Source organism: Stegostoma tigrinum, chromosome 35, assembly GCF_030684315.1.
Source record: "Stegostoma tigrinum isolate sSteTig4 chromosome 35, sSteTig4.hap1, whole genome shotgun sequence".
Taxonomy (NCBI): domain Eukaryota; kingdom Metazoa; phylum Chordata; class Chondrichthyes; order Orectolobiformes; family Stegostomatidae; genus Stegostoma; species Stegostoma tigrinum.
Window position 1 is genome coordinate 16,574,035 of NC_081388.1, and position 23,178 is coordinate 16,597,212.

The window sequence follows — 23,178 nt, forward strand, 5'->3', positions numbered from 1 at the left end:
GTCCCTCAGCCTTTCCTCGTAAGACCTTCCCTCCATACCAGGCAACATCCTAGTAAATCTCCTCTGCACCCTTTCCAAAGCTTCCACATCCTTCTTATAATGCGGTGACCAGAACTGTACGCAATACTCCAAGTGCGGCCGCACCAGAGTTTTGTACAGCTTCACCATAACCTCTTGGTTCCGGAACTCGATCCCTCTATTAATAAAAGCTAAAACACTGTATGCCTTCTTAACTGCCCTGTCAACCTGGGTGGCAACTTTCAAGGATCTGTGTACATGTACATCGAGATCTCTCTGCTCATCTACACTACTAAGAACCTCACCGTTAGCCCAGTACTTTGCCTTCTGGTTACTCCTACCAAAGTGCATCACCTCACACTTTTCTGCATTAAACTCCATTTGCCACCTCTCAGCCCAGCTCTGCAGCTTATCTATGTCTCTCTGCAACCTACAGCATCCTTCGTCACTGTCCACAACTCCACCGACCTTAGTGTTGTCTGCAAATTTACTAACCCATCCTTCTACGCCCTCATCCAGGTCATTTATAAAAATGACAAACTGCAGTGGACCCAACACCGACCCTTGCGGTACACCACTAGTAACTGGTCTCCAGGATGAACATTTCCCATCAACTACCACCCTCTGTCTTCTTTCAGCAAGCCAATTTCCGATCCAAACTGCTATGTCTCCCACAATTCCATTCCTCCGCATTTTGTACAATAACCTATTGTGGGGAACCTTGTCGAACGCCCTGCTGAAATCCATATACACCACATCAACCGGTTTATTCTCATCTACCTGTTTGGTCACCTTCTCAAAGAACTCAATAAGGTTTGTGAGGCACGACCTTCCCTTCACAAAACCGTGCTGACTATCCCTAATCAATTTATTCTTTTTAGATGATTATAAATCCTATCCCTTATAACCTTTTCCAACACTTACCAACAACTGAGCTAAGGCTCACTGGTCTATAATTACAACGGTTGTCTCTACTCCACTTCTTGAACAGGGGAACCACATTTGCTATCCTCCAGTCATCTGGCACTATTCCTGTAGACAATGACGAGTTAAAGATCAATGCCAAAGGCTCGGCAATCTCCTCCCTGGCTTCCCAGAGGATCCGAGGATAAATCCTATCCGCCCCAGGGGACTTATCTATCTTCATCCTCTGAAGGGTTTCTAATACCTCTTCCTTGTGAACCTCAATCCCACCTAGTCTAGTAGCCTGTATCTCAGTATTCTCCTCGACAACATTGTCATTTTCTAGAGTGAATACCGTCGAAAAATATTCATTTAGCACTTACCCTATCTCATCTGACTCCACACACAACTTATCACTACTATCCTTGATTGGCCCTAATCTTACTTTTGTCATTCTTTTATTCCTTAAATACCTATAGAAAGCCTTAGTTTACCCTGATCCTATCCGCCAACAGCTTCTCATGTCTCCTCCGGGCTCTTCTGAGCTCTCTCTTTAGGTCTTTCCTGGCTACCTCGTAGCCCTCAAGTGCCCTAACTGAGCCTTCACATCTCATCCTGACATAAGCCTTCTTCTTCATCTTGATCAGAGATTCCACCTCCTTCGTAAACCACGGCTCCCGCACTCTACAGCTTCCTCCCTGCCTGACAGGTACTTACTTATCTAGGACACACAGGAGCTTTTCCTTGAATAAGCTCCACATTTCTAATGTGCCCATCCCCTGCAGTTTCCTTCCCCATCCTATGCTCCCTAAATCATGCCTAATCTCATCGTAATTGCCTTTCCCCCAGCTATAACTCTTGCCCAGTGGTATACACCTATCCCTTTCCATCACTAAAGTAAACATAACAGAATTGTGGTCGCTAACACCAAAGTGCTCACCTACTTCCAAATCTAACACCTGGCCAGGATCATTACCCAGTACCAAATCTAATGTGGCTTCGCCCCTGTTGGCCTATCTACATACTGTGTCAGGAAGCCCTCCTGCACACAATGGACAAAAACTGACTATCTATAGTACTCGAACTATAGTGTTCCCAGTCAATATTTGGAAAGTTGAAGTCCCCCATGACAACTACCCTGTCTCTCTCACTCCTATCGAGAATCATCTTTGCTATCCTTTCCTCTATATCTCTGGAACTATTCGGAGGCCTACAGAAAACTCCCAACAGGGTGACCTCTCCTTTCCTGTTTCTAACCTCAGCCCATACTACGTCAGTTGACGAGTCCCCAAACATCCTTTCTGCAACTGTAATACTGTCCTTGACCAACAATGCCACACCTCCGCCCCTTTTACCATCTTCTCTGTTCTTACTGAAACATCTAAATCCCGGAGCCTGCAACAACCATTCCTGTCCCTGCTCTATCCATGTCTCCGAAACGGCCACAACATCGAAGTCCCAGGTACTAACCCATGCTGCAAGTTCATTATAATGTTTCATCATAACGTAACTCTTGGTGCCCTGTGAACATTCTGGCGAATGGTGCATGCCTTTTCAGTACACTCTTTCTAAGATGTGGTGCGTAAAACTGTACATAGTACTTGAGACATGGTTTAACCATGGCTTTTTATGATTTAAGCAGAAACCCACCCCTTTTACATTCTAATCTTCTGGATATAAAGGCTAACATTATATTTTTTGTTTGTACCTGACAAATACAATTTAATGGCTTTTGTAATTTTTGTCTCATGGGATGTGGACGTTATTGGCAAGAGCAGTATGAATCACTTATGAACTATTGGCCGTTTCAGAAATCAGTCACATTGCAGTGAATTTGGAGTCACATGGAGGCCAGACTGGGTATGGACGGCAGATTTCCCGCCCTTAGGAGCATTAGTGAATGAGATGGGCTTTATAACAATTGATGATAATTCAACTGCATCCTTGGCTAAAACGAGCTTCAATCCCGGATTTATTAACTAAATTTAAATTCCAGCTGCTGCCATGTGGGATTTGGACCCATGTAACCCATGCATTAGTCTGGGTTCAGAAACATTACCACTATGCCACAACCTCCCCCAGAGATTTCTAAAATGTCTTCAGAGATTTTCTCCCCCCATTTAAAGTTTATAGACTTTGATTTCAAAATACAACACCGTGCAATTCCATAGCACCTTCAAAACTGACAAGAGTATTATCATAACTTTTGACACACTTCAATCTCTCTTGTTGACCGCTCCACTTGTTTGTCTGTTTAAAGATCTGTGATGAGTTCCTTTCACAGGGAATAGCCACAATCACACACTGGGGTCCAATATAAGGTAACGGGTTGTGTTGTGCAATTCAATTTTGATAGAGTATGCCTCATTCATATTGAATAGGGCCAAACAAGCTTGAGGGACTATAGGAACTTTGCTGAGATACTTCACTTCATTTGAAACACAGGATCTTGCACTGCCATTAGCGATTTCAATTGGCATTGAAACATTACACAAGAACAGGCAAAAAATAAGTATCATTGAATCCTACAGTGCAGAAATAGGCCATTCAGCCCATTGAGTCCACAACAAACCTCTGAAAAGTATCCCACCCTGACTCAGCCACCTCCTCTATCCCCATAATCCCACATTTACATAGCTAATCCATGTCTCTGGACACTGCAGAGAACTTTTTTTTAAACACAGCCAACCAACCTAACCTGCAGATCTTTGGACTGTGGGAGGAAATCTACACAGCAGAAACCCACAAAGGCAGAAAGAACGTGCAAACTCCACACAGACAGTCACCCAAGGCTGGAATTGAACCCGGGTCCCCTGAGGTAACCGTGCTAACCCACTGGGCCAACATGTTGCCCGTGAAGTAGATAAGCCTCAGAGTCATACAGTCATTAGAGCTGTACAGCATGGAAACAGACCTTGACAAGTTCAACTTGTCCCTGTCGACCAGATATCCTAAACAAATCTAATCCCATTTGCCAGCAATTGGCCCATGTGCCACTAAACCCTTCCTATTCAAATACCCATCCAGGTGCCTTTTAAATGTTGTAATTGTACCAGCCTCCAGCACTTCCGCTGGCAGCTCATTCTAGACTTGGGAGAGTTTTTGAAGTGCTTCCTTTCCTCCTCACATTCAAGTGCCTTCCTTGAGCTGGACACACAAGGTGTGCTTCGGCAGTCAAAATCCAGGCACCCTAAGCACATAGCCAACCCAGCAGAAGTTGGCTTTGGATGATCATGACCTTGCTACTGGTGCTATTGGCTCCTTCAAGGACACTGATGTTAATATGCCTGGTCATCTGATCTAAAAGCTCCTTAAGTGGCTTGCTGTCATATTGCATTTTATAATTCAGCACCTCTGGGTGTTTTGCTACTTAAAAAACACCATACAGACACTACATAAACACAAGTTCTTGTTGCTGGTTGAAGGGCACCTTTAAAGGATAGAGTAACAATTATTTTTATTACTTGCTCGTAGGATGTGGGCATCAGTGTTCAAACTTTAACTGCCCATTCCTAATTACTGTTGAGTTGTTGGTTCCTACTTGAACTATTGCACCCATGTGGCATGGTTACCCATCATACCATCAGGGAAGGATATCAAAGATTTTGACCCAACTTTGCTGGAGGAAAACAGGAAAATAAGGGATGGAACACTGAAGAAAATGAAAAGATTTGTGTGCGGGAGCAGAACACAAAGCCATTGGTGGAAGCGTTTACATGAGTTTTTTAATGCAGGATCGTTTGGTGACCAGGTTTTGGTAATGTGCTAAACTACTACCAACAGGAGAGATAGTAGGAGTTGCTGATGCTGGAGTCTGAGATAACAAGGTGTAGAGCTGGATGAACACAGCAGGCCAGGCAGCATCATAGGAGCAGGAAAGCTGATGTTTTGGGTCTGAGCTTCTTTCGAAGGGTCAGCTTTCCTGCTCCTCTGAAGCTGCCTGGCCTACTGTGTTCATCCAGCTCTACGCCTTGTTATTTCTTACTCCAAACAGGATCTCTTTGCAGCCAGTGAGAGGCACAGCCTCTCTTTGCCTGTTCTTCCACTGAGGGCAAAAAATATGAAGGCCATTGTAGAAAGTGACAATACATCCGAGTCACAATTAAATATGTGACACTTGATATCGGATTTGCACGTAAATCACACACTTTCATTACACTCAATGCTAATAAATTGTAAAGTGCTTCCTGGCTCTATTGAAGCTAAATGGAATTTGCATGTGTAATAGCTGGTTGATATGTGAATTGCCACCGACAAAACTTAAAATGCAAAATACAAGCTGCAAATGTAGGAAAATTTTTTAACGTGCGGTAGTAGACGCATACCCTATGAGAATGATAAATAAAGGCAACATAGGACTACAGTCCCATTGGAAGGAGGTGTAATGGGTGATTGAACTCGAGAGTGTCCATGCCTCAGGCGAGGTGGAGGGGATGTTGAGGAGGGTCCTTCGTAGTAACTTCAGCCTGTGCAGGAATTGAAACCCCACTGCTGCATCGCAATTGATGAAACAAAGCCATTAACTACAGAATGTTGTTTAACCTGTTCTATTGGAACTTATTTAGACCCATCACTTAGGCACCAATCACAAAAAAACCAGCTCTATTAGGTAGGATATGTTGTCTGAATGCCTGACACCAGACTTCCAAAGCACTTAGAATTGTGGCAAGTTGTGGCAAGAAACTTGCAGGAGGACTCACATTTCAACTCCCCCCTCCCAATCCTTAGATGACATGTCCATCCTAGGACTCCTGCAGTGCCATAATGATGACACCCGTAGGTTGCAGGAACAGCAACTCATATTCCGTTCGGGAACCCTGCAGCCCATTAGTATCTATGTGGATTTCACCAACTTCAAAATCTCCCCTCCCCCCACTGCATCCCGAAATCAGCCCAGCTCATCCCCGCCTGCCTAACCTGTTCTTCCTCTCACCTATCCCCTACTCCCACCTCAAGCCGCACCTCAATTTCATACCTACTAACCTCATCCCGCCCCCTTGACCTGTCCGTCCTCCCCAGACTGACCTATCCCCTGCCTATCTCCCCACCCATACTCTCCTCTCCACCTATCTTCTCCTCTATCCATCTTCGGTAGGCCTCCCACTTTTTCCCTATTTATTTCAGAATCCTCTCCCCATCCTCCTTTTCTGATGAAGGGTCTAGACCCGAAACATCAGCTTTTGTGCTCCTAAAATGATGCTTGGCCTGCTGTGTTCATCCAGCTCCACACTGTGTTATCTCGGATTCTCCAGCATCTGCAGTTCCCATTATCTCGGATCACACTTTGTAGGGATGGCCTCAAAGAAGTCAAACATCCCTGGTGACTCATGGGAGACCCTGGACTGCGAACAATCAAAATCAAGAAGGTTCAGGTACAGAAATTCAACCCAGTAGACAACATTTCACTGGGTATGTGCAGAGGCAAAGTCAGTGGGAAATCACAAACCACCAAATAACCTGTTTATCCAGCAATTCTAGTACCACCTGACTAACATGTGGCAGAATCTGCAAAGCACCCATTGAATATCACTGGCTAACTCAGAAACAATCAGAGATAATCCCAGCCCAGCTCGTCCCCTCCCGCCACTGCAACCCAAAACCAGCCCAACTCGTCCCTGCCTCCCTAACCTGTTCTTCCTCTCACCTATCCCCTCCTCCCACCTCAAGCCGCACCTCCATTTCCCACCTACTAACCTCATCCTGCCTCCTTGACCTGTCCGTCCTCCCTGGACTGACCTATCTCCTCCCCACCGATACGCTCCTCTCCACCTATCTTCTCCTCTATCCATCTTCGGTCCGCCTCCCCCTCTCTCCCTATTTATTTCAGAACCCTCTCCCCATCCCCCTCTCTGATGAAGGGGCTAGGCCCGAAACGTCAGCTTTTGTGCTCCTGAGATGCTGCTTGGCCTGCTGTGTTCATCCAGCTTCACACTTTGTTATCTCAGAAACAATCACATTGCTTTGGAATTGCAAGTCATCCCCAATCCCCAAGGACTGCCTAAACAGAAGAAGGAATTTATCAAATATTAGTCCCCAGTTGGAGCTTTGCGGTCAATTCTGGACATCAAGTCTAATGAAGAATCTGACTTTACAGAGGGGCCGCAGGAGATTATTAGACAGAATGAAAGACTATAGTTATATGAATAGACTAGGCAAGACAAACGGAAATTGTTCTCCTTTGAGCAGAAATGCTTGTGAAAGATCTAATATGTGTTCAAAATCATGAAGTGTTTGGCAATGTAAGTAATGAGAAGCAGTAACAAGAGGGTCAATCCAGCAAGCACAGATTCAGTTCTCAAAATGACATCCCTTGACTCGGAATGCTGTACAGATTCATTGAGGCTCAGTGTAAGCTTACAGAACAGAAATCCATTTTCAGTTAGGATCATCACTGCTTTCCTGACTCAGCACTGAGTTCAATAAATTTCAGACCATAATCTTAGTTGAAATTTTGTTTCCTTTCTTTTAACCTTCTTGGTTTTGCACATTTATCTGTTTTCAGACCATAGCACACCTGCTCTGCGAACCTTTGTTTCTTTTCTTGTACCATCGCAAGTCAAAAACCAGAACAAAAACAAAAAACAGCAAGGAGTCGGGGCATCTTGGTGAGGTCGTACAGGATGTTGGTGAGGCCACTTTTGGAGTACTGTGTGCTGTTCTGGTTGCCCTGTTATAGCAAGGATATTGTTAAATGGGAGAGGGTTCAGAAAACATTTACCAGGATGTTGCCAGGGCTGCATGGTTTGAGTTATAAGGATAGCCTGGAACTTTTTTTCCCAGGAGCGTAGGAGGCAGAGGACTTTATACAGGTTTATAAAATCATGTGGGGTACAGATAAGGTGAATAGCAAAATGTCTTTTCCTTATGGTGGGGGAGTTTGAAAAAGAGGCATTTTTCAAGGTGAGAGATGAAAGGTTTAAAAGGGACCCAAGGGGCAACTTTTTCATACCGAGGGTGGTTCATATGATGAATGAACTGCCAGAGGAAGCAGTAGATGCAGGTAGTGCTGTAATCTTCTTTGTTCTTTGTTACATTTACAACATTCAAAAGACATATGGGTAAGTATATGAATAGGAAAGGTGTCAAGGAATATGGACCAAACGCCAGCAAGTGGGGCTAGTTTAGTTCGGGAAACCTGGTTCAGCACGGATGAGTTGGACCAAAGGGTCTGTTTCCATGCTCCATGACTCTAAGACATTACTACTTGGAAATTATCATGATGGGGCAACCAGAGTTCCATTTTAAGGTACAGATCATGATTTGGACTAGTATCTGTCATTCACGAAATTAACGTGTTCTTTATCCTTTGGGGAAATGAAAAACTCATGAGTTAATCTCTCCTTCCTTTGCTTTGCTTTGGCCTTCTGACCTTCCTTTGGTCCTCACCCACCTCTTATTTAAAACCCAATGCAAAGTTAAGAAATAGAAGAAGAAGTAGTAGATCATTTGGCCACTTGAGCCTGCACTGCCACTCAATAAGATATGGCTGATTTGCTGGGTTTTGAATTCCACATTTCCATCTACTCCTGCCAAATATAAGAGTTTATCTACCTCCACCCTTAAAATATTAAATGACGCTGTCCCACTGCCTTGTGAGGCAGAGAATTCTGAAGTTACTTTGCTAACCTAGTTCTGATGAAAGGTCACAAAGCTAAAACATAAACTCTTCACAAACACTGCCTGGTCTACTATGTATCTTGCATTTTCAGCTTTAAGGTAGTTGGTAAAAGAATGGCATCATGGACAACACAGATATGGTGGGGCGAAGGGCCTGTTCCCGTCCTGTACTGCAAGGAATGTAGCAGGTTACTACGATCTAGAATGCACTGTCTGAAAGGGTAGAGGAATTTGACTTAATAGATATTTTCAAAAGGGATTGGGCAAAAATTCTTATGTGGAAAAAAAACTGCAAGGTAGTAGGGACACACTGTGATCGTAGTTGAACAGCTCTGTATATAAACTGGCATGAGTACATTGGACAGGTCCATTTCTATCAATGCCTGCAACCAGGGAATGAGTAAACTACAACATGATGTTCAAAAAGTTCAGGGAGTAAGAAATTATTTGAAAATGAAAGGTCTTGTACAGACGGAGTAATCTTACAATGTTCTGGTCTGAGCAGAGCCTCACTGATCATAAGCATCAAGTTTCTGACCAATGTTCGCTAGCTGCGAGATCTTGCAAAACAAGCACTTAAATGGAAGGGTGCAGGAATGATTAAAGATAGGATAAACAAATCAGGATTAAATGTAGCATGATCACATTACCAGGATTGGTCAGTATTTACAGGCCGTCCCCAAATGCTCTTCAGAAGGTAGTGATGAACAAACTTTCAAACTGCTGTAAATGTAAAAACATAGAAAATAAGACTAGGCCATTCAGCCCTTCGTGCCTGTTCCTCTGTTCAATATGACCAACTGACTGTTCCTACTTTCTCCCTGTGCCCTTTGATCCCTGTAACACCAGGAACTATATTTAACTCTTTGTTGAAAACATTCAATCTCTCGGCCTCACTCGCTTTGGTGGCAGAGAATTCCACAGGCTCACCACCCTCTGGATGAAGCAATTTCTCCTCACCTCAGACCTTCTGGTAAGATGGCGGTGGAGTAGGGCCTACGAGCCAGGGCTCATCCACATTTCTTTTTGTTTCTTTTCTTTTGTTTGTCTTCTCTCTTTACTTATTTGTTCTTTTCTTCTCTTCCTTGCCTCTTGTTGAAGAGCTCGGTTGCAGTAATGGTGTCGGTGGTGAGTGGGCCCAGCAGCGTGGACTCGTGGTGGAGGTGTCAGAGGCGAGTTTGGCTTCTGCATCAACGAGGCGGTCCTAGTGCCAACTCGTGGCTGCCGTGTTGGGGGGGGGGGGGGGAAGAGTTTGGGCTCCTGGCAATGTCTGCGTCAGGCGCAAATTCATGGAGGTGGAGGCGGCAGAGACAGAGAAAAGTTTGGGCCCAGTACAGGACCCTGCAGCATTGGCAGTGGCTACATCGATGAGGCAGGCCTGAAGTGGACTCACGACGGCAGCAGTGTTGAGTTTAGACTGGTGCGGGACCCGGCAGCATTGGTGGCATCTGCTTTGGCGAGGTCTAGCTCGGCTCATGGAGGCCAGGGCATCGGTGGAGGTGAGATGGTGCCAAAGAAGAGGTGACTTTCATTTCAGTGGCGGCAGCAGCAGCGAAGGGGCCTCGTGTCTGGCCACTACTCCCATGACCCATGATGGAGCACTCAACAAGAAGGACGCACAGTTGAACATCTTTTCTTTGATTCTTCATTTTTCTGCCTTCACATTCTACATTTTGGTTCACTTTTCTGTGTTTTAAGATAATGGTGGAGAGTGGCAACGAGTATACAAGACCTTTCACCGTATTTTTTTAAAACAAAATACACGTGACAATAAACAAATCAAATAAATGGCCTACCTGAGACTGTGGCCCCTGGTGCTGGAGACTTTCCTGTTCAGCAAGGGGCAAGATTGGGACTTCTCTTGCTCCCTTATTGGTTTCCAACCAGAGAAGTTGATTAACCCTATTAATCCATGAAACAAAACCAACAATAGCACTTATGTTGCACTTTTCGTGACCACCAGACTCTGCATTACAGCAGTGAATTATTTTTGAAATACAGTCATTGTTATAATGTCGGAAATACGGCAGCCAATTTAGGCAGAGCAAGGTCCGATAAACAACAAAATCAATAAATGACCAGATCATCTACTTTCGTGTTGTCAATTGAGGGGTGAATATCAGCCAACACTCCAGAATTAATTCCACGTCCTTGCTACAAAATAGTGTCACTGAATCTCTTACATCAACCAAATAAGGCTGGTGGAGCCTCAGTTTAAGGTCTCATCTGAAAACGACACTCCTTCTGCACTGCATCATGCTACGACTCCAGCTGATGTTAAAATTGGACAAGTCAGATTCCAAACTGAAACTTAGCTTGTTAGATTTTTTTTTCCAAACATGGAGGTCAATTATTAAACACATTCATAAAATGTGGCTAGTCTACTTTTAACACAAAGAATAAGATGTTTATTACACAAGGAAACAAAAAGTACCATTTGAGGGGAGATGAAAAGACTGAAAACATTTAATTAAAGACATTAGAGAAAGATTCAAGTTCACACTACCTCTTTCCCCCCCCCCAACAAAATTGTTACAAACGCACAAATTTCAGTGAACAGTTGTCATTATCGCTACTAGCACTCGGACCAGAACTGGTACAAGTACAACCAGTTTCCTTTTAGAAAGTTTCTGAGCCATCATTAGTTTTTCTCTAACACAAACTGCAAGCTACAATCACTACTACTTTCAGAGCAACTACACAAGTTCCCCAAACCCTGCAGTCCTCCACTTTCTGGCATAAAATATACTGACTGACGTTTCAGATTCTGTTCTTCTGTGACATTCAACCTTGGTCATCCCTGAACCATTCACCTCAAAAGGTTTAAAATCTCATTAAAATTATATAATAAAAGACTCTAAGACTTTCAATCCACAGCCCCCAAGCTCCTCAATGAAATTCTATAAGCAAACAATGTGTTCCCTCCTTAACAAATAAAACGAAAAAGAACATAAAATTAAAATTATACATGGTTCCTAACAAATGAGTTTATCTGCTTTGATTTTAGCTCAGTTCCCTGGAGTGGGGCTTGGGCTCACAACCTTTTCACTTGGAGGTGTGAACACTGGCAGCTGAGGCACAGTCAACTGCTCTGCCCAGCACCAAAAGAAACTACAGTTGTGAACACAGCTCCCTCCATCACACAAGTCAACCTTCCATCCACTGACTCCATCCGTATTTCTTGCTGCCTCAGGAAGGCAGCCAACATAATCAAAGACCACTCCCACCCTGGTTGTAATCTCATCCGTCGGGCAGAAGACACAAAAGCTTGAACATGTGAACCAACAGATTCAAAAACAGCTTCCACCCTACTGTTATTAGACTTTTGACAGACCTCTCTAATTTAAAATTTAATGCTGATCTCTCTGTTTGACCTTCTCTGCAGCCGTAATGTTGTTTTCCTCACTCTGTTCTATTACCCTAATGCACTTTTTCGGTATGATCTGTCTGTACTGCATGCAAAACAAAACTTTTCACTGTAGCTAGGTACATGGCTTTAAAATAAATTAAACAAGCTAAAAAGTACTTATTTATTTAGAAAAAGCCATGTTGCTCTAATGGACAATCTAGAGTTGGCAATATTAATGATTGACTGATGAGCGATATATTGACCTGGGTTAAAATTCTCCAGCAACTACTATAATTCCTCTCACCTCCTCAAACACAGTACAAATCTGTGTCCAAGACAACAAAATGTGAGGCTGGATGAACACAGCAGGCCAAGCAGCATCTCAGGAGCACAAAAGCTGACGTTTCGGGCCTAGACCCTTCATCAGAGAGGGGGATGGGGTGAGGGTTCTGGAATAAATAGGGAGAGAGGGGGAGGCGGACCGAAGATGGAGAGAAAAGAAGACAGGTGGAGAGAGTATAGGTGGGGAGGTAGGGAGGGGATAGGTCAGTCCAGGGAAGACGGACAGGTCAAGGAGGTGGGATGAGGTTAGTAGGTAGATGGGGGTGCGGCTTGGGGTGGGAGGAAGGGATGGGTGAGAGGAAGAACAGGTTAGGGAGGCGGAGACAGGTTGGACTGGTTTTGGGATGCAGTGGGTGGAGGGGAAGAGCTGGGCTGGTTGTGTGGTGCAGTGGGGGGAGGGGACGAACTGGCTGGTTTAGGGATGCAGTTGGGGAAGGGGAGATTTTGAAACTGGTGAAGTCCACATTGATACCATTGGGCAGCAGGGTTCCTAGGCGGAATATGAGTTGCTGTTCCTTCAACCTTCGGGTGGCATCGTTGTGGCACTGCAGGAGGCCCATAATGGACATGTCATCTAGAGAATGGGAGGGGGAGTGGAAATGGTTTGCGACTGGGAGGTGCAGTAGTTTGTTGCGAACTGTGCGGAGGTGTTCTGCAAAGCGGTCTCCAAGCCTCCGCTTGGTTTCCCCAATGTAGAGGCCTGCTGTGTTCATCCAGCCTCACATTTTGTTGTCTTGGATTCTCCAGCATCTGCAGTTCCCATTATCACAAATCTGTGTCCAGCTTTCCCAGAATTCAATGCTTGAATCCTTCAGTCAGGTTCATCCTTCAACCCTGATTCAGTTCTTTATTAAAGTTATAAATTACACGGTAAGTGACTGTACAAAGGTAAACTCAGCCTTCTTGTGGCTTTCAGCCTTTGATAGAGTTGACCACCCATCCTTCTCCAATACCTCACCACTGTTGTCCAATTAGATGGGATTGTCCTATTCTGGTTCCATTCTTAATTTATCTAATTATAGCCAAGCAATCACTTGCAATAGCTTCTATTCCTACTTTCATACAGTTCCCCCGGTGTCATCCACATATCTATTGTTCCTCCTCTCCAAGTTCTCATTGAAATTACTGCCTCCCTGCAGTCTGAAATTTCACATGTACAGTGATCACACCAAGCTCCACCTCTCTCATCGTCTCTGTTGTTTTTAAAATGATCAGACTGCTTATCTGACATCCCAAAATGCGATACGCAGATACGTCTTCAACTTATATATTGGGAAGACTGAAGACAGGATTTTCTGCCTCCACTTCAAACTTACCCTAGCTAAATTATATCAACTCCCCCCCCAAGAATGAGTCTCCAATTAAGCCAGTCTGTCGGTAGCATAGTTGATCGCCCCCAACCTCATTTGTTCATTTACTAAGACCACAGGCATTAAGGCTGAGTTGGCTAGATTCTTGACTGACAAGGGAGTCCACATGGTACAGGGGTAGACAAGAATGTAGAGGCCACAGTCAGATTGGCCATTATCCTATCAGGCTTGACAGCTGAATGGTCTAAACCTGCTTCTACTTCTTCTATGTGTATGTATGAGCCTGCTTTTACTTCCACAAAATAGCCTAATTTTACCCAACTCAACTCATCTGCCACGGAAACCCTTATTCACACTGTGTTACTTCTAGATTTGATCCCAATGCCCTTCTGTCCAGTGTTCCAGGTTTTAACCTCCTTAAACTTGAGGTCATCCAAAATTTCACCACCCTCATCTTAACTTGCACTAAGTCCCATTCATCTATCACCACTGCTTTTGCTAACTTGCACGGGTTGCTGGTCATAAGCAACATCCTGATAATAACTTTCATCCTGGCTTTCAAATCCTTCCATGGTCCTGTTCCACTCTTGTCTATGTGATCACCATCAGACCCAAAATCCCCTGTTGATATTTGCTCTCTGACCATTTGTGCATCTGTGATTTAATTTGCAGGACACTGTCAGTGACTGTGCCAGCAGCTACTGAGGCCCTTAACCAAAGAATTCCCTCAAAAATCTTTACCTTTATCATCAGTGGCGTTCTTGTGGTGCAGTGGTAGTTTCTCTACTTTGGAATTAGGAGGCCCAGGTTCAATTCCTACCTCTCAGGTAGATTTAAAGAATGCCTTAAGCATATCCATAGGCTCTGCACCCATAGCTTTCTTTGCAAAGATTTCCTAAACTGCTTAATCTTTCTTCATAAAACAAACCTCCTCAACTCTGGAATCCATCCAGCGAACCTCATCTGAAATCAACCTACATATCATCTTTGAGACACCTTGAATAAAGGGGAGACATAACACTTCCTGGGTGACCATTATGAAGAACGTCTATGTTCTGTCCTAAACATGACGCAGAGCTTGCAGTTGCCCGCCACTTCAACACACCACCATGTTCCCTGGCCAAAATTTCTGCCTTGGGCCTGGTGCAACGCTCCAGCAAAGCTGAGCGCACACTGGAAGAGTAGCATCTCATTTTACACCTGAGGACCCTGCAGCCTTCAGGACTCAATGTCATGTTCAACAACTTTAGAGTCTGTTTTTTCAGAGCTCTTTTCGTTATCTTTATCTGGCAGTATCCTGACCCCACAACACCCCATACCCTGTTATGGCTTCAGCACAGCCAACCATTTCCACCTACTCTCTATTCTTAGCTTCCTCATTCCCTAGTTTACCACCAATTTGTCTATTAACTTTGTTTCTGTTTCTCTCTCCAGCTCCACCTTCCACCCACCTATCACTCACTCCTTTCCCTGCCCAAACCCCTGTCTTCACCATATATACCACTGCCTAGCTACTATCAGTTCTGTAAAAGGTCACTGCACTTAAAACATTAACTGTGCTTTGTCTCTCCACAAATACTGCCAGGCAACGTCTGTCTTAGTTTCTTACATTAACCAAGCTGTTGTTGCAGGACAAGCGGCAGCGTCACGTGACCAAGTGAACCAACGCAGGGGGGAAAGAATAAATATTTTAAAAAGCGTTGCAAATATATACTAGACTGGGCTGTATCTATTCCCAGACTTGTGAAAAGTATTTGTTTGAGGGTTTCAATGGGTTTTTTTGTTGTTCTCGTTATGGACGTTTGCGGGGTCAGGGGTCAGAATGACGCTGCAAGATGGCGGAGCCGGCTCTGCTCGAGGAGCTGTTACGGAGGCTGCAGGAGGCGGGCGGAGGGGGAGCCGACAGCGGCGAGCTAGCCGCCCGACTGGGTCTCGATCACCAACTTGTGGTCGGCGCTGTAAAGAGCCTGCAGACGCTGGGCGATGTAAGACGGCGCCGTGCCGGTGTCAACGTTATTCATCTACCCCGGACCAATGATGTGCTGTGATGTGATGTGATGGTGGAGGAGCAGAGAGTGGGGAGAGGAGAGGCTGGGGCATGGGAGGGGCAAGAGTGGGGAGTGGGGAGTGGGGCGTGGGGCGTGGGAGGGGGGAGGGGCAAGAGTGGGGCATGGGAGGGGGGAGGGGCAAGAGTGGGGCATGGGAGGGGGGAGGGGCAAGAGTGGGGCATGGGAGGGGGGAGGGGCAAGAGTGGGGCATGGGAGGGGGGAGGGGCAAGAGTGGGGCATGGGAGGGGGGAGGGGCAAGAGTGGGGCATGGGAGGGGGGAGGGGCAAGAGTGGGGCATGGGAGGGGGGAGGGGCAAGAGTGGGGCATGGGAGGGGGGAGGGGCAAGAGTGGGGCATGGGAGGGGGGAGGGGCAAGAGTGGGGCATGGGAGGGGGAGGGGCAAGAGTGGGGCATGGGAGGGGGAGGGGCAAGAGTGGGGCATGGGAGGGGGGAGGGGCATGGGAGGGGGGAGGGGCATGGGAGGGGGGAGGGGCAAGAGTGGGGCATGGGAGGGGGAGGGGCAAGAGTGGGGCATGGGAGGGGGAGGGGCATGGGAGGGGGAGGGGCAAGAGTGGGGCATGGGAGGGGGAGGGGCAAGAGTGGGGCATGGGAGGGGGAGGGGCAAGAGTGGGGCATGGGAGGGGGAGGGGCATGGGAGGGGGAGGGGCAAGAGTGGGGCATGGGAGGGGGAGGGGCAAGAGTGGGGCATGGGAGGGGGAGGGGCAAGAGTGGGGCATGGGAGGGGGGAGGGGCGGGACGGGGGTGCGAGGGGCGGTGGGGCGGTGGGGGCGGGACGGGGGTGCGAGGGGCGGTGGGGCGGGACGGGGGTGCGAGGGGCGGTGGGGCGGTGGGGGCGGGACGGGGGGGCGTGTGGGGCGGTGGGGGCGGTGGGGGCGGGACGGGGGGGCTGTGGGGTCGGGGGGGGCGGGACGGGGGGGGTGTGGGGTGGGGGGGGTGGGGGGGGCTGTGGGGTCGGGGGGGCGGGACGGGGTGGGGGGGGGTGTGGGGTGGTGGGGGGGGCGGGACGGGGGGGGGTGTGGGGTGGGGGGGGGCGGGACGGGGGGGGTGTGGGGTAGGGGGGGCGGGACGGGGGGGTGTGGGGGGCGGGACGGGGGGGGTGTGGGGTGGGGTGGGGGGGGGCGGGGCGGGGGGGGCGGGACGGGGGGTGTGTGGGGTAGGGGGGCGGGGCGGGGGGGGGTGTGTGGGGTAGGGGGGCGGGGCGGGGGGGGGGCGGTGTGGGCGGGGGGGGCGGTGGTGCGGGGGGCGGTGGGGGCGGGACGGGGTGTGTGTGGGGTAGGGGGGCGGGACGGGGGGGTGTGTGGGGTGGGGGGGCTGTGGGGTCGGGGGGGGCTGTGGGGTCGGGGGGGCTGTGGGGTCGGGGGGGGTGTGGGGTAGGGGGGGTGGGGGGGGGCGGGACGGGGGGGGGTGTGGGGTAGGGGGGGTGGGGGGGGGCGGGACGGGGGGGGGTGTGGGGTAGGGGGGGTGGGGGGGGCGGGACGGGGGGGGGTGTGGGGTGGGGGGTGTGGGGTGGGGGGGTGGGACGGGGGGGTGTGGGGTGGGGGGGGTGTGGGGTAGGGGGGGTGTGGGGTGGGGGGTGTGGGGTAGGGGGGGTGTGGGGTAGGGGGGGTGTGGGGTGGGGGGGTGGGACGGGGGGGTGTGGGGTAGGGGGGGTGGGGGGGTGGGACGGGGGGGTGTGGGGTGGGGGGGGTGTGGGGTAGGGGGGGTGTGGGGTGGGGGGGGCGGGACGGGGGGGTGTGGGGTAGGGGGGGTGTGGGGTGGGGGGGGCGGGACGGGGGGGTGTGGGGTGGGGGGGGCGGGACGGGGGGGTGTGGGGTGGGGGGGGGCGGGACGGGGGGGTGTGGGGTGTGGGGTAGGGGGGGTGTGGGGTGGGGGGGGGCGGGACGGGGGGGTGTGGGTTAGGGGGGGGCGGGACGGGGGGGTGTGGGTTGGGGGGGGCGGGACGGGGGGGTGTGGGTTGGGGGGGGGGCGGGACGGGGGGGTGTGGGTTGGGGGGGGGGCGGGACGGGGGGGTGTGGGTTGGGGGGGGGCGGGACGGGGGGGTGTGGGTTAGGGGGGGGGGCGGGACGGGGGGGTGTGGGTTGGGGGGGGGGGCGGGACGGGGGGGTGTGGGTTGGGGGGGGCGGGACGGGGGGGTGGGGGGGGGGCGGGACGGGGGGGTGTGGGGTAGGGGGGGGGGCGGGACGGGGGGGTGTGGGGTGGGGGGGGGCGGGACGGGGGGGTGTGGGGTAGGGGGGGGGCGGGACGGGGGGGTGTGGGGTAGGGGGGGGGCGGGACGGGGGGTGTGGGGTAGGGGGGGGCGGGACGGGGGGTGTGGGGTAGGGGGGGGGCGGGGCGGGGGGGGCGGGACGGGGGGGTGTGGGGTGGGGGGGCGGGACTGGGGGGGTGGGGGGCGGGACGGGCGGGACGGGGGGGGCGGGACGGGGGGGTGGGGGGGGCGGGACGGGGGGTGGTGGGACGGGGGGGCGGGACGGGGGGGTGGGGGGGGCGGGACGGGGGGGGGCGGGTGGGGTGGGTGTCGGGGGGGGCGGGACGGGGAGGGGGTGGGGGGGGGCTGGTCGGGGGGGCGGGACGGGGAGGGGTGTCGCGGGGGCGTGTGGGGGTGGGGTTGTCGGGACAGTGGCTCCATTTGCGACTTTTCAGACATGGAAGCAGTCCATGTCCAAATGCAGCAAGGTTTGGACAATATCCAGACCTGGGCTGACAAGTGGCAAGTGACATTCGTGCCACACAAATGCCAGGCTATGATTATCACCCCTTCACATTCAACGGCGTTACGATGACTGAATCCCCAACTATCAACATTCTGGGAGTTATCATTGATCAGAAACTCACTGGACTCACCACATAAATGTAGTGGCTACAAAGCAGTTTAGAGGCTTGGAATACTGCAGCAAGTAACTCACCTCCTGACTCCTCAAACACTGTCCACCATCTACAAGGCACAAGTCAGGACTGTGATGGAATACTCCCTATCTGCCTGGATGAGTGCAGCTCCAACAATACTCAAGAAGATGGAAACCATCCAGGACAAAGCAGTCTGCATGATTGGCACTGCATCCGCTCCCTCCACCACCAACGCTCAGAAGGAACAGTGTGTGCTATCGATAAGATGCACTGCAGAAATTCACCAAATATCCAAAGCTAATGACCACTTCCATCTAGAGGGACAGGGCAGCAGACATATGGGAATACCACCACTTTCAAATTACCCTCCAAGCCACTCTCTGTCCTGACTTGGAAATATATCGCCATTCCTTCAAAGCCACTGAGGCAAAATCCTGGAATTCCCTCCCTAATAGCACTGCGGGGCAACCTACAGCAGGTGGATTTCAGCGGTTCAAGAAGGAAGCTCACCACCACCTTATCGATGGCAACAAGGGATAGGCAAGACATCCTGGCCACCCAGCGATGCCCACAACCCACAAATGAATAAATTTTAAAAAATTACATTGAGTCTTCTTTGATTATTCTTGGCATATGAGTTGATTAGAAAATATCTATAATAATTCCAGCACATTGACATCTCTCCTCCGAGTCTGTCCAGAGAGATAGGTAGCAGTTCATTCCATGCAGACAGTGGGCGGACCTGTCTAGCCAAGTGTACTGTGAGAGTGTTTGATTCAGCTGGGCAGATCGATAATGGTGGGCTAACCTGTTGAAGTGGCTAGATGGCGTAACCATCTGGGCTGCCAGATGGTAGGCAAAAATTACACGTGGGGGCCTTCCCCTAGCTTTTGTTTATTGGAGAAATCGTGTTGGAAATTCAAGAGAAACTGTGTCTTTAAAAATATTCACTGATTCAAAATGATTTTACAAATTATTACTTGCCCCAAATTATTTATGCACCTTTTGATTTGGGACAATTGAAGTCTGTGTGGGAGAGGTACTTCCTCAGCATTGGGTCACTGATTCATATTGAGCTATTCAGCTGCAGAGGGTATTTTGGCATGACCTGTCCAGACTATGTACATTCCCATTCCACAACAGGGTCATAGGTTAACAAAGAAGGATAAGAATCTTGTTGCTACATAACTAGAGCTCATGTTTTATGTATCCAAACCTCTGGTTTACTTGCCCACTTGCATAACTATGTCATGCCCATTAGCATGTTACTGCTGAGCAAAGCTTGTGCTCTGTTTCTTTCTTTCTCTCTTTTACTGCAGGTGATTGAGGCTGAACTGCGATCCACCAAGCGTTGGGAGCTGACTGATGAAGGAAAAGAGATTGTGGAGAAAGGCAGTCATGAAGCTAGGGTTTTTGATGCTATTCCACCAAATGGAATTACTCAGAGTGACCTGATGGTGAGCATGTTGCAGTGGAATGCTGTCTAATTTAAGAAGTCTTAACCCTGTCGTGAGGGACGCCCAGTCATTCTGTTTCCATTATTAAACATCATTAAATTTGCATTTCTACAGTCTGCGTCTCGAAGCATGAAGTGCTGCTTTCAAAAAATGGACCTTTTTTTTCATTTTCATTAGAAACTGCCAAGTGGAAAAGTGGGATTCAACAAGGCTATGTCCAGTAAATGGATACGCATAGACAAGAATGCCGAAGGAGGACCTCGGATCTTTAAGGCCGTAGGTGGTCGCAGATTTCCTAGCGTTTGTGTAACGTCACTCTTATAATGCATGTAGAGCTATCAGATTTAATCATCCAAAGTTGATAGTCTTGTTTTGTGAAATGGGTTTTACCATCACTATACAGCCCCCCTCATGCACATGCATGGGCACACAAAACCGATTGAAATCAAAAGTTGTCAACAATGTTCAGTGGGTACGATAACCTAAAAACAAACACAAAGGACTGTGGATGTTGGAAATAAGCAACAAAAACAGAAATTGCTGGAAAAATTCAGCAAGTCTGGAAGCACCCATGGACAGGGAAAGAGATTCAATGATTCAGGTCCTGTGATTCCTCTTCAGAACTGTTAACTGCTTTCTCTCCACAGATGCTGCCAGACCTACTGAATTTTTCAAAAATTTTTGGTTTTGCTTGTGTGCACATTAACCTGTCTGCTTTAATTTAGTTCAACAGTTTTATTTCAGTTGGAGATATTTCTGTGATGTCTACATGGGAATGTACTGACTCGCTTGGGCATTCATTCTCGTCACAAGTACTGACTGAACTGCTTGTTTATGAAATAAAAACAAAGGACTGGAGAAACTCAGCAGGTCTGATAGTATCAGTGGAAAAAACAGATTAAACATCCTTCCACAGAACCCTATTTTCAGAATCAAATTAGATGAAATTTAAAGGGTGTCAGCTCCTTAAAGGGGCACTGCATTAAAGTCAAATATTCAAATTTAAATTAACAAAATTCAGATGCAAGTTTTGACTTTTTTAGTTCCAGTGGAAACTCAGTGCCTCAAGGATATGGGGCGTGGACATAGCAGCAAAGAGGGCTGGGCAGTTGGGCTGAAACCTTTGCTCAATGAATGCTGCCTTGAGCTGTTTTGGCCACTTTGGCCACAGCACCTTAAACACTGTGACCATTTAACTTGAGGGCTTTCAAGCAGCTTATTGATTCACAAACTTCATTTCTACCTAGTCAGACTCCGCTCACCACTGAGTTGGGCAGTTGAGTTGGAACCTTGTTCAAGCCTTTAGTGCAGAATATGGGTTGATGCTTCAGTGCATAACTGTGGGACTTAGCTTGTCAGAGATACTCTTCCCTCAGTCCTATTTTAGCTAATTCAAGAACAGATTTCTGATTGAACCAAAGCCTTTAGCAATTTGATTGTTACTGCACTTAACACAACAACAGTGGTCAAACTATTTGCAGTTTTGTTCATGTTTGCTGCCTCTTTTTAGCAGTGTTGCATGACAGAATGACAAATACGTGCGCAGGTGAAATGTATGTATTGAAATTTTCCAAAGGAAAATCCATACTTAGGGAAAAATTAAACAGTGAAACTCTAATTTACAAATATTATTACCTTTGCCTGTTGTTTTTTAACCAATTCAAAATACATTGGGTTGGTTAATTCTTCCATTAGGGAGTTTGCATGATCAGTGCAAATTATTTATATTAAATATTCAAGGTAATTTTGAACTTGTATTCTCCAGATATGATAGTATGCTGAATGTTGCTGTTCATTCCATCTGCAGCACCTAGTTTGGAAAATAAGATTGAATCTGTAACAAAGTTGTTGATACGAGATCTGTACAATGGATTTCCAGCATGGTTCGTTCCCTGTCGTGCACACTGCTTGTGGCTGCTCTAGGGGAATTGAGTGGAGGACAGATGTTTTCCTCATCAGTTGGGAGGGGTACTCAATGAAAACTAGTTAAATGTAAGAAGGCGAAGGGGCTTCATTGCAGCACACCCGGTTCTTCTGAACACAGAAGCTTGGACTGAAAGGAAAAGGACTTCAGCCATCGAGCCTACTGTTATTGCAGTCTGTAATGATGAGCACAGCCAGTACCCCTGTCCCCTCACAACCAAACAGATTTTCATATTTACTTTTGAGGCCACACTTCAATCTGTCCCATTCAGACGTGACTGTATAACCATCCATCTCCTGACACACCAGCTGGTCCTTTAAGTTCCTTTTCAAAGGTGTTAATTGTTCGCATCTTAACTACACTTCCTATTAAACTGAGTACCTGAGATGATTTCTTCCGACACACAAGCTTGTGAAATTTGCCATCACGTAATGCAGAGAATTCACATGAAAGATTCTGCTGTTTTCCTGATATCTAATAGTCATGTAACTTGCTTTCCTCTGATAGACTGATTGCATTGAAGATGCTGTCAAAAACAAGTTGCTGCTGGTCCAACAGGGGAAGGACAGCAAACTGGATGATAAGGAGAAGAACGAATTAAAAAAGAGAAAGCTGCTCAGTGAGGTGTAAGTCTTCCAAGCCTTTCGCATCTTGGTGTCTTTGGTCACTCATTCTGTACCATGAGGCACAGTTAATGACTTCCCTCCTGCTTCAAGTGCCAGCGCACTGTTTGACTACAGGAGGCATCAGGGCCATGGTGTGAGAAAATGCTCCTCTGCTTTATCTATCAGTGACAAGCTCCTTCCTAGTGTGGGCGGATTTGTGTAGAACTCTGTTTTCCCCTTCCCCATGATAGCAATCCTAAGTTGGAAGGGAGGATGTGGAGGCTAGTACAGAGGAATGATGGAAAGGGAAGAATCAGTGTAACTTAGCCTGCAGGGGTATGCTGTCCAGCAAGGCCAGAGGAATAATGAGAAAGATTGACTGCCTCGCTGTGCAGAAAGAAATTGCAATTGCAAGTTATTTTCTGTGAATGGCAGTGAGTACTCTGTAGCTTTGCTATATTATACCTCTGATAGATGAAGTCATAGGAACAGGAGTAGGCCATCTAGCCCCTCTAGCATATTTCACCGTTCATTGAGATCATGGCTGATCTGTGGCCTAATTGCCTTCTAACTGTATCCCTTAATGCCTTTGCTTTAACAAATATTTTGCTGTTTGAGGTTTAAAATTAACAACAGATTCAGCATCCACTGCCATTTGTGGAAGAGAGTTACAAGCTTCTACCATCCTTCATGTGCAGAAATACTTCCTAAATCCTCTCCCGAACAATCCTTAACTTGTGG

General features: G+C 48.2%; 1 protein-coding gene and 1 long non-coding RNA gene across 4 annotated transcripts in view; one reads left to right on the forward strand and one right to left on the reverse strand.

Moving 5' to 3' along the window:
• Positions 1 to 642: 642 nt before the first annotated feature.
• Positions 643 to 15,197, reverse strand: LOC132206324 (uncharacterized). 2 transcript variants are annotated; one of them, XR_009442975.1, is made up of 3 exons: positions 15,149 to 15,197; positions 10,335 to 10,440; positions 643 to 10,224 (listed from the first exon to the last, which is right to left on the reverse strand). It is a non-coding gene; the product is annotated as an uncharacterized LOC132206324 (long non-coding RNA). The 2 variants fall into 2 exon arrangements; XR_009442974.1 differs by having other exon boundaries at positions 14,281 to 15,172.
• Positions 15,198 to 15,365: 168 nt separating this feature from the next.
• The window catches only part of farsa (phenylalanyl-tRNA synthetase subunit alpha), a 28,064-nt gene continuing 20,251 nt past the window's right edge, over positions 15,366 to 23,178 (forward strand). For both annotated transcript variants that reach the window (XM_059640056.1, XM_059640057.1), the window contains exons 1-4: positions 15,366 to 15,524; positions 19,771 to 19,908; positions 20,086 to 20,184; positions 22,340 to 22,458. In XM_059640056.1, the coding sequence (XP_059496039.1) occupies positions 15,375 to 15,524; positions 19,771 to 19,908; positions 20,086 to 20,184; positions 22,340 to 22,458 (506 nt within the window). In that variant the 5' untranslated portion in view covers positions 15,366 to 15,374. The remainder of the gene's footprint in view (positions 15,525 to 19,770; positions 19,909 to 20,085; positions 20,185 to 22,339; positions 22,459 to 23,178) is intronic.